We start from the raw sequence: 12,198 nt of genomic DNA on the forward strand, positions 1-12,198 counted from the left end.
TTGGTTCTAAGTTGTTACTAGTCATAGTCAGGTAAAAAACTAAGCAAAGAAGGGTAGATTCAGGGATCTCTTTCTGAAAAGAAAACGGGGGGACATAGGAATGGCAGGATAAAAGGGTACATTATTATATCTACTTTTAAACTAAAAAAAACCACTAGTCTCAAATATTTTACATTGGTATGAATTTTTGTATATTAATAAAATTTAAGGTTATTTTTGTTATAACATACTGTATATATGTTTCTACTCATGTTTAAGATATTTTTCATACTGATACAAGTTGAAAGTTATTTTTGCTAGAACGTATTGTATTTATCTTTCTTCTCTAGTTTAAGGTTATACCTATGCAGCTCATTTACAAATGTAAAGTTCTTAGTCCTTGAAATTTGTCATTACAAGCTATTTAAGATAATTAAGAAAGGCAGTTTAGTAGTAGAAATGCAGGTTAGTAGTTAGTCATCTATAACAAACTTATAATCATGTTAGGTATGTTTTCAAGGTCAAATAGATATGTTTTAGATAGATGGGTGACCTTCAAACACTTCAGAGATCTACAGAATATGGCATTTAAGGTGTTTTAGTAACATAAGGCTTTTCATGACAGTGATCCATGTCTGCTCTTGGCAGCACCGATCTACTTCAGAGAAGATGATGAACATCGAGGAACTTCCATATGGAGCTTACTCTCAGTGTGGCAAAGTCAGTCACTTGGCAGGAAACTGTCCTCTTCTCACCTGCTGACTGTGCTGTCCAAATTAGACAAGCAGGACAGAAAGGAAGGCAGCTGTCAAATTTTGCCAAGAAAGTTAGGACAGCCCTTCAAAGTTCCAGCTTCACAGAAGCCTGTCAGATATTCTAGGCCTGTAGGCAAAAGATGGGTGCTCCAATGTGGCAGAGGAAACTTAGGTGAATGTCTAGGTAGCCAGCTGTATCTGTCATTTCTATAGTTTTGGAAGTTGTTTGCTCTGCACTTCCAGTTTACTCAGATAATATTTTGTCCCTCTTGGGTCTCTGATGGCAGTTGGAAGACTAGATATGGGTCTCTGATGGCAGTTGGAAGACTAGATATTTATACTCTTTTCTTTTTTATTGTTTTTGTTGAGCTATATATTTTTCTCTGCCCCTCTCCCTTCCTCCCCATCCCCTTCTACCCTCTCCAATCATCCCCATGCTCCCAATTTACTCAGGAGATCTTGTCTTTATCTACTTCCCATGTAGATTATTAGATCCATTTCTGTCTCTCTTAGTGTCCTCATTGTTGTCTAGGTTCTCTGGAATTGTGATTTGTTGACTGGTTTTGTTTGCTTTCTGTTTAAAAACCACTTATGAGTAAGTACATGTGACAATTGTCTTTCTGTATCTGGATTACCTCACTCAAAATGATGTTTTCTAGCTCTATCCATTTGCCTACAAAATTTAAGATGTTGTTTTTTATTTTTTTTCTTGATTGCTGGACTTTGGTGGTCAACCTAAGGAGGAGGAAGTGGCCAAATAAGGGAATTATTTTAGGAATGTTATCTAACATTTTTTTAGCAAGGCAGAGGAAATGGGGGAGAAAGACAAGCCTTGCCAGTGCCAGGTTCATATGGGCTAGTGTTGCTTCAAAATGGCTTACTGGGTAGGAGTACTGGCTGCTCTTTCCGAGTGTTGGTCGCCATGTCAGTCAGCAGTAGAGCTTATGGAATACAACCCACCCGCTAAGCTAAGATGGGTACATCCTGGAGAGTCAAAACCCTGGGAGTATTGTTTTCAGAATGCTCCTTGCTTCTGCTGTGCTTCCTCTTGCTTGTTACTGTCATGTTCCTGCTGTATTTGGCATGGTGTGATTGCTGTGTGAAAGGATCCCACTGTATCTAGTATAATGTGATTGTTTCATGGGAAAATCCCACTCCTCACTGGGAAATTTACTTAAAGATCATAATGAAGATGACTTTTATAAGATCCATAACACTTACCTGAATCAATGATTTAAGTGAGCTTTCTGAGTCAGCCTAAGATACAAGGGGTTAAGAAAGTAAAGATGTTTAGGAAAATGGTTTAGGTTATTCTGTCATTTGCTCCAATAAGAGATACAAAAAGGCTAAAGTAGGCTAGAAGTCACCTTCCCCTCTATTAGATGTGAGATCTACAGTGGATAAAATGAAAGCAAGAAGTTTTATGCATTATGAACCCATGGATTCTGCCTGTAAAAATAACAGTCTTTTGATCAAAGAAAACAATTTTGTCTTTGTACCCAAGGTTAGAATGAGTTCCTTGATCAAGTAGCTTACATAATTAATCACAGGTTTTGGTATATACCTTGAAAAAACAAAATTGTGAAAGGAAATTAAATCACCCTATTGTGTGTAAAGCAAAATAGATGACTAGCTGACCACATGTCTAAACTTTCTGTAGAGTAGAAATAAGATAGGAATCTGCTACACTGAAACTGCAAACAACTGCCTGCCAGTTCAAACGGAAATGGCTGAAATATACTTGACTTGCTTAAAATTTTGTTAATTATGGCAGTGCAAGTATTTAATCACAGCACTCAGAAGGCAGAAACCTGTGGATCAATGTAGGTTCAAGGCCAGACTGATTTACAGAGAAAATGCCCAGACAGCCATGATTGTTACACAGAGAAACTCTGCTTTGAAAAATTGAAAATAAAAAAAAAGTTAGTCAATAATAAAAGAGTCATTACTTTGAGAAGAAGATGTTATGGTGGGAAAATTAATACAAAGGTAAGTTTTTAAGTACTTGTGGGCTTCTAAGAAAAACACGTAACTTGTGATCATAATATGATTTTTTTCCTGCATAAAGATTTTAATTTGTTTTTGGAAAATACGCAACTTGTGGTTGTAAGGTAATTTTCTTCTTACATAGAGGCTTTTGTCTTGGATGGTATAAAAGGAAAAAGAGAAAAATAATGTATGTAACAATACAGAAAAAAATAAATAAAAGAAAGAATTAAGCATTGCACCTCAGATAATGTCCGTGTGTGTGTGTGTGTGTGTGTGTGTGTGTGTGTCTAGACCTCAATGACTCCACACCTCCTCTCCAGTTTCTTCAGCCAAGAGTTGGATCTTTCAGCACCAGAAGACTAGGTTTCACTTCCCAACACCCACATTATGCTAACAACTGTCTGAAACTTCAATTGTAGGAGATCTGAATCCCTCCTCTGGACCCTGTGGGCACTGCACACAAGTGGTGAACAGGCAAACATGCATACAGGCATAAAAACACCCATACACATAATAGTAAATAAATAAAAATGGAAAGATGAAGAAATAAAAGAAGAAAGAAAAGAAAAAAGGAGAAGAAAGATGAAGTTATCTGATGATGGAAGTCACAAAATATTCCCACACCATTTGAGAATTATGAATAATAAAAGAGTTATTTATTTAAGGGGAAAACTTTCAAATCACTGTTCTAGAAAACAGTCCTCTGCGCGAACAGGAACAGAGTCTAGGAGTGGGAAGTGGGAGCTGAAAGCAAGAGAGTAGGTGTATGCTTTACAACTGCTTTTAGAGTATCAGAGACCATGCCCAAGTGGGCTGGTATCTTAAAGGTTATTGTCTGAAGGAATGGAAAGTGCTCCCACAGCACCTCCCCCTTTTGTTTAAATAAGAGAGTTCCAAACCCAATACAAACCTATATACACTAGGAACAGATATCAAGTCTAATTAGAATTACAACCAGCATAAACAATATTAAGCAAGGAAAATATGCTAAATTTTTTAATAAACATTTTATCCTAAGGAGTCTAAGTCTTGTGTAGGAAATGGCTTGGCTAGATAGAAGAGTACAGTAACTATGACTATCTAATCTTCAACCACATCATTGGCCTGAGAAGGGAGATAATATTACTTGAGCAGGCAGGAAGTACAATCAAGCAGCTTCCAAAGTGAGCAATATATGACAGAGACAATTAGCTACCTGTGCAATCACCTAAAGTCTCATCTGCAACGTTAAAGCAACCAACTTTGGCTAAGGCCTAGAGTAACTGACAGACCATTTTCAGAGGCAAGAAATTTTTATAACTGTCTTACCCTGTCTTTGCAAGATTTGACAGTCTTTTTCCATGTGTCCTGCTTATCCATTTTCGGATACCATGTACATTGTCAGTGGTTGAGGTATGGGTAGTTCCTTTCTCAAAGGCCAATGGTGACAAGAAGAAAACAAGCTCCAAGTGGAGTGTCTTTGGTGCTCAACATTCTCTCGGGAATAGATTGGTACTGTCAGGAGCAATCATGTCTCATGTTCTGTTGCATGGAGGCTACTTGTTGGTCCCAGCCACCCAAAACCAAAATAACCACACAGAAACTGTATTAATCACTGCTTGGCTCATTAGCTCCAGTTTCTTATTGGCCAACTCTTGCATCTTAATTTAACCCATTTCTATTAATCTGTTTATCACCATGAGGTTGTGGCCTACCCGCAAAGCTTCAGCAAATCTATCTTCAGCAGCAGATCCATGATGTCTCTTTTATTCTGCCCTTCTTTCTTCCAGCATTCCATCCAGTCCTCCCCACCTACCTAAGTTCTGCCCTATCAACAGGCCAAGGCAGTTTCTTTATTTATTAATGGTAATCACAGCACACAGAGGGGACTACCACATCAGTTATTTTTTTCTGTGTTTTTTAGAAGTCAGTGACTCACAAAGCAATATAACTATATTCTGCAAAAGACTACAGTATGGGGTGGAAATTTTGGAAAGAAAAGGCATGATATCTCATTAAAGTGATAATTATTCCACCTAACTCTTGCTTATGTTTCTAGAGGTAGTCTTCTGGCCAGGTGGTTGATTTTGCCCAGTTGGGCTATTAGGTATCCACTCAGGCCAGGTATTATATTTTCTTGACATTAAAGAGTTATCCTTTAATGGACTTTTGCTGTTACCCTAACACAAAGATTTAAATGAAATGAGTTGTCATTATAGTAAGACTAGTCACCATCAATTCCTTATTTTCCTCTAGTAACATTCAGTTTTATAGTAATGGAGGCAAAATAATAGAGAATTGAATTTTATGTTGTTTTGTCCAAAAAAATACTGTAAGTGAAAGTGGTATGGAAAATGGTGACTATTACAATGAAGCACAAATCTAACCTAGAGACTAGTTGTGGCAGGTCTATGAACTTGTAGAAACTGTGAGACAGAGATTGTGAGAGGCCAGATGCTGGAGGTGAACTAGAAAGGTGTGATTTGTGGTTAAAGGGGATATAGTTGAGCTTATGAAGAGGACACAGTTATAGTGACAGTTCCAGAATATTCTATGGGCATTGGTGGCATAGCAGAGTGGAGGACAAGATCACAGACAAAGAAAAGAAACTATGAGGCCATGTATGAAAACAAACAAACAACAACAAAAAAAAACTATGACCTTTTAAGTCCGTGAGTGCTAAGATAAGAGGAACATTGGTGGAAGTGAATATCAGCCAGGAGCTAAACCCATCAAGGACTGGAGGAAGAGAGTGGGTGCTAAGAGGTAAGCCCATAACAATGTGGGAATGATATACTCTGATAGCATTTGGTGTAAGAAAGTTGAGGGACTGAATCCACTTTACTGCAATATAGCTTCTTCCATACTCTTTTGAGAATAACTCAAATTTTAAATGACTCCTACAGTACTAAATTCAAAGAGCTGCCAGAACTGGTTCCATCTGAAAGCTCCAGAGGAGAATCTGTTTATTTCTTCTACCTTATAAAGGCTGCTGGCATTTACTCTCTGGAGGCAGCAATGGTTTCTGTTCTTACTTTCTCCCTCTCTGATCTAGTGCCATTTTCTTATAAGGATCCTTGGGATTATAAAGTCTATCTTGATAGTCAGAGTTACCTCCCCATTTCAACATTCTTGATTTAGTTTAATCAGTAAAGTCTTTCCTACCAAATAAAGTATCACAGGTTCTGAAAATAGAATGTGGATGTTTTTGTTCACATGGTCTATTTCTCTCTTGGAATCTTTGAATTTTTAATTCTGGTCCCTAAACTTGGTCCTCTATATTTGTTATTTCAATAAGCACTACCATCCATCTCTAAGTAAGGGGCTATTTCTTGATTCTTTCTTTCTTTACTTCCTTTCTCCCTCCCTCTCTCCCTCCCTCTCTCTCTCTCCCTTTCCCTCCCTACCTCCCTTCCTCCCTCCCTTTCTTCCTTCCTTTCCTTCCTTCTTTTCTTTCTTCCTTTTCTTTCTTTTTTCTTTTTTCTTTCTTTCTTTCGTTCTAATTTTCCTCTTCATCATCAATAAGAAAGGAACAAAAATCCAGTGCAAATCCTGTTTATTCCATCTCTGGGATCTTATTAATTGTTCACTTGTCATCAAATCTCACTTGGATGATGGCAAAACCTCCTAGCTGGTCTTCCCCATTCATTACTGCAGTGACCTAATCTAGGCTGAATAACATTAATGTTATATTTGTGAACAAAAACTTCTGAAAAGAAACTGCATCTGCCTGTGAAAGCAAACTCCTGAAAGGTATCTGTGTCTGCAGAGACGGGCTGATTAAAATTTCAGAACTATGGAGAGATTCCAATATTATAGGGCCACAGACTAATTTACCTTATCTTATTCTGGGCCTCTGAAACAGTCATTCCTTGTCTCCAGGGTCAGAACTAACATCTTGAAACAACAGATTAAACAAAACAAACAAACAAAAATTCCAAAGAAAGCAAGAAAACAACAAACAATCTTTTAGAATCTATTAATTTAGCAGAAAATTAGCTTCTACCAATGCAAAAGCTAAGAGTGCCATAGCAGCTTGATGCTCATAGAAAAAGTTACCCCACATTAATGTTCCAGGGCTATGGTCACTCAAAATGACTCCAGAATAAACTCTTATTCCTTTTAAGATGAGAGCTGTTGAGTTGACATTTATAAAATTTATGTCTGACTGCCTCATTGCTTTAATTTTTGTTTCCGTGGCACGTTACCTCTGAATTCACCACAAGGAGATAGGTTCTTAACTACACAGGACCTGCAACTGAAGGCTTTCCATTTAAAAGACACTGGCTGGTTGGCGTTAGGCTCCACCCTTGCGAATTTCGGCGGGGTGGGGGGAGTAAGGCGGGTTATATGCAAACCGAGTTCCCATAATGCCTTGCTTTCTTTGTAACTGAAAGAACTTAAAATTAGAAAACATCCTGGAACTGTCTTGCTAGGTTTTGATCATGTGTCTGCGTCCCTGAAGCGATCTCCCAGGAGATATTTCATAGAAGTCCCACGAATAAGTAATAAACAAGACCCCGCCCAACAACGGGAAGCGGTGTTGAATAGCTTTATTCCGGAACTCAGCGCCATTTCCTGTACCCTGGGCGTGGTTGCCTTCTCTTTGCCGCTAGATTGGGCTTGATACCAGTGTTGAAGAAAATGAAGGCTTCTCGGAGCTCAGAGCGTCCGGGCCCTGTGGGGCGCCTTGGAGCTTTCTGCTACGGCGGAGCCCAGCTGGCCATCCTGCTGCTGTTCCTTCCGCCATCAATTTTGGGTGAGCCGCAGGGAGGTGCGGGGAGGCACCGACGCGAGGTCACCGGGACCCGCGGTAAATGGGCGCAGCAGAGACTGCAGCACTGGTCTAGGTCCCTACGGTGCCCAGCGCCCCTTTTCCATGGGTGAGTGTGGCGCTCTCAACCCAGATTGTACTCAGTCGGTAGGTCTCCCACCGGCTTGTCTGTACTAAGTGTAGAGCCAATTGTAGTGAAAGGAAGCGGTGTGGTGGTTGGGGAAGTCATGAAAGTCTACGAGACTCAATTTCTAATCTTAGAATTTAGTTGTGAGGAAAGTTAATATGCCTGTGTGTTTCCTCATCTGTGAATCTGAGATATTGAGGTATTTCGTGACGTTGTTATTTAATTGGTGTTGACAAGTTGTCTGACCCGTGTTCTGCTGCTTAATTTACCTCTATCCTGGAGCCGTTATTTATGCATTGTTCTGAAGGCCTAGACAAACAGGTCTAAGGATTGTTTACTTTATCTCTTGCCCCAAATCCTCTTCAACTCAGTTGAGTCCCTACTTTAAGGGAGATCCTGCCACTCCCACCCTAGGTTAGGATTTGGAGAACAAGGAAGACCCAAGTTGCAGTGAAATATTTGCAAGTAAAAAGGACTGTAGAATTTGCATATTACACTTTAGTGATAGTTAAGCGCAAAATAGAGTGCCCTTTTTACCAACTATGGAAATTCTAAGTACCCTTTCTATGTCTTCAATAAGAATTTTCTCAGAGGAAGACTTCCTTGAAGACTTTTTGCATTGTTTAGACTCATTAACAGTTGAAATAAGTGTTTTTCTTCAACTCGGGGTTTAAACTTTTCCTCTAGACCGATTACATATATTAATTGAACCTTCTTTTCTGAGAGCAGAAAAAATGAAAACAAAATTTGTGCAAAATATTGTGTTTAAATATTTATCTCCCTAGGTACACATAGTAACTGGTCAGGTGACAATATATGATAAAATTTAAGTTTTTAGAAACGAAGGTTACCAAGAATGTTGGCAATCTTCTATCAGTGCTTAGGGATCTTTGTGGCTTTGTCATCATCTGGCTGAAATGGTGCTACAGTTTTGCCATAGTTATTAAGATACTGTTATGACCCCAGGCATTATCATGTACAAAGGAAATTTACCAAGGTGTGACTCAGGCTATGGAGTACTTTAGAGAGTTGAAATGAAGAGAATACTACTAGAATGTTTCCATTGGCCACAACACTTTGTGATTTAAACAACCTGTGGTGGAGAGCTTCACCTCAAAGGCACACTCATAGAGAAACTGGTTCTGGGGTTCCAGTCTCTACTACTTAACAGCTGAGGACCTTGAATCCAGCAAGTCACTTAACAAATGTCCACATGTGTGCCTCTGACAGCATTATCAAAATGTATGAAGGAAAAATGGGCAGACCTGTAAACAGCAATAAATGAATCTACTCTTAGAGTTGGAAGCTTCCATAACCCTCTACCAGAACTAGACAGATGGGGCAGGCAGAAAAACAGTAAGGACATAGCAGAACTCAGCAAGGCACAACAGTAGAATATACCTTCTTCCCAGGCTCATAGACCATTCACTAAAATAAACCACAATCAGGGCCATAAAATGGTACAGTAGTTAAGTGTTACTAGAATACTGTTGGAGTTGGTGGACTCTGGCATGCCCTAAGATGCTCTTGTAGGACCGTTTCTGTTAACTGCTGCGTGAAGACAAAGAAGGGGAGTTAGAGTTTGTTTCCTGTGCTTCATAATGCATCTCCGTTTCCATGTTCTCAGATGTGTGATTTGTAGTTTATATTATCTAATGATAGACAAAATAACCTTCTTATATGTCCTGCACTGAGAAATACTCACTAAAGATGATTATAGTAAGAGTAATTCCAGAAAACAAGGTGGCTGCACTGACTACCCCTTTATTTGCCTAAGGATACACACATATGTAAGTTGTATGTGAAAGACACTCAGAGGAGGAAGTGCTGATCATATAAGAACAAATAGCAACAACAAAAATCTAGAAAGTATCAAGAATAGTAGTTGAAATACAGCCTTATATACAATCATATTAACAAAATCTGTGATAATATTTTGTCACTTAAGTGTTAACTAATGATATTAGATCATTGTGTCTAGTAAAGTATTTAAAATGCTTATTCCAAGCCAGGCAACAGTGACACACATCTTTATTCCCAGCATTCAAAGGCAGAGGTAAGTGGATATATCTCTTGCGTTTGAGGCCAGCCTGGACCACAGAGTGTGTTTCAGGACAGCCAGGACTACACAGAGAAACCTCCTGAAAATAATAATAAAATAAAAATAATAACAAGAAAAAAATAGTAAAAATAATAAGATTTTATTTCATTTGTATAGCATTCCTTTAAATATTTATGCAGACCATAATTATAAATTTATTTTTTAAATTTTGTGTTCTCTATTTTAACTAATAAAATTACTTAAGCAATGTTTCTGAATCTCTCCACTAAAGGGTAAAGTATGTAGAATAGGAGCCGAGTATAGAGTGTAGCTCAGGTTGAGAGCTCCTATTTCAGCAGTCATGGAAGTGGTCATGAGTTCACAATTGTGATGGCTCAGGATGAATCAGTGTCTTAAATGGAACATTTGAATGTAGGTTACATCTTCCAGGACAAAAAAAAAAAAAAAAAACCAAAAAACAAACATAGTAAGATAACAGTGTACATGCATGGGTACAGGTACAGACTCAATGTACTGTATATTGTTAGCAAGAAGTAGTGAAAGTTGTCATGTGCTGTTCACTGGCAGATAAGGGACTGCTGTTGGAAAATGACTCGGCAGTGTCTCAAAAAAATCTTATCATTTACCTGGGCATTTTACTCCCAGGTTTTTACTTAAATAAAAATCTGTGTTCAACAGAGACATCTATGTTAGTTTGTGTAGCTGGGTGGTATTTTGTTTTGTTGTTTTTAGATTTTATTTATTTTTATTTTATCTTTATTAGTGTGTATTAGTGTTTGCTTGCATGTATGTCTGTGCACAATATGCATGTAGTGCCCACAGAGGCCAGAAGAGGGCAACAGGTTTCCTTAGACTGGAGTCGCATAAGTTTATGAGCTCTCATGTGGGTGCTGGAAATTAAACCTGGATCTTCCGGAAAATGAGAAAGAGCTCTTATCTGCTGAACCTTCTCTCCACCTCCATCATCCCTGCACTGTTGGTAATCACCAGTAAATAGAAAGAACCAAAATTTCCTTCAGTTAAATTATGGCATATTTATTTATATAACTGAATATTTCTCAGCAATGAAATACATATACCTTGGGTAAATCTCAAAGTAATTACTTTGAAAAACTAGACCAAAGAGAAAACAAAGACTAATACTTGTATGAAAATTTCTTTTAACTGGATGCTGCACTTGGGATTGATTCCCTTGTTGGGACTAATGGGGGAGACAATTATCAGCATCGTATTCATCCCACTTTTCAGCTAGAGAAAAGGTGAAGACAGGATATTTGAAATCACAGAAACTTTCACTCAGTGGTTTTGTTGATGTTCTTTCTCTTTTCTCCGTGTTTATCAGAGTGGTTTTCACAAGAATTGTTTCTTTTTTTCCCTTAATAGGTTTTGTTTTGTTTTGGTTTTGCTGTTATACAGTATTTTCAAAGTGGTAATAACTTTGAAACTTAGAAATATATGAACTCTAATCAAGACTGCAAATGAGGGCTTCTTGGGATGTAGTCTGTCTGGACTCTTGATGGTACTTATTTTATAGTATATTATTTATTTGCTTATGGCAACAAAATACACCTGTTGCTTATAATTGGGTGCTAAGCTCTGAACTTGGTATTTATATATCGGAACAAAGGTTATTTGGTCTATTACCTTCACATTATCTATCTCTGATAGCTATTGAAAGAAATTCTATCAAATGTATGCATATTTAAAATAAAAAATTATAATAATAAAATATTATTGATATAATAGGGGGAAAGACAATGGGTAAAGTAAGAACAGGTAGTTTAAGTTTGATATTTCTCAGGTCTGGAAAGTGGTATGTTAGCTGAGACCTGGAAGAAGAGTGGAAGCTAGAGAGAAATGAAAGGTTCCACATAAAATGTTTCAGAGATAGAGAATGAATGCATGTTTGGAGGAAACAGATGTGGAAAGAGCTGTAGTCTGATAGTACTAGTAGGTAGTCAGGTTGTAGTCAGGTTGTAGTCTAGTAGGAAGTCAGGTTGTAGTCTAGTAGGTAGTCAGGTTGTAGTCTAGCAGGAAGTCAGGTTGAACGTGATGAAATATGCAAGTGAAAACAGAGAACAGGACACCCATAATTCAGTGGAGTGTGTGGGGACAGCCACAGCCAGTCTAATATTCGAGGAAAATTAGGAATGTGAGCTTTTTTGAAGTGAATCCTCTACTTTAATAGTCAATGCAAAATTGGTCCCCAATTCTAACTCTAACCATTGTCAAGAGGAAAAAATATATAAGCTCTAGGAATTCTATGTCTATTGATTTGTGGTTAGGAACCATGATAAGAATTTATGAGGTATAAACCATAAGTCCTAGCTGAATGTGAAATGTATTGTTTAGGAGATCTCAGTAATCATCAGTTGCAAGGTCTTCCACGACTTTCCTGACAAAATAGGCTCATTTCCTACAAGTTTTGGCAAAAAAAATAAATAAACTCTTGGAAAAAATTCCATATGCCCACTTTAACTGCGTACTGTACACTGATAATAACAATTACAAATTACCAGCACCGCTCTGTGTG

At 38.0% G+C, this 12,198-nt stretch overlaps 1 protein-coding gene across 3 annotated transcripts in view; it reads left to right on the forward strand.

Moving 5' to 3' along the window:
• The first annotated feature begins 7,125 nt into the window (after nucleotides 1-7,125).
• Nucleotides 7,126-12,198, forward strand: part of Cr1l (complement C3b/C4b receptor 1 like) — a 34,604-nt gene continuing 29,531 nt past the window's right edge. For 2 of the 3 annotated variants that reach the window (XR_015737817.1, XM_087906008.1), the window contains exon 1: nucleotides 7,126-7,461. Coding sequence is in view for 2 of the 3 variants with exons in the window: in XM_087906008.1 (XP_087762134.1) it covers nucleotides 7,347-7,461 (115 nt within the window). In the remaining variant the exon portion in view is untranslated. The remainder of the gene's footprint in view (nucleotides 7,462-12,198) is intronic. The other variant, XM_087906007.1, reaches the window with a different exon arrangement.

The sequence above is a fragment of the Myodes glareolus genome, chromosome 5, assembly GCF_982192425.1.
Source record: "Myodes glareolus chromosome 5, mMyoGla1.1, whole genome shotgun sequence".
NCBI classification, from domain to species: domain Eukaryota; kingdom Metazoa; phylum Chordata; class Mammalia; order Rodentia; family Cricetidae; genus Myodes; species Myodes glareolus.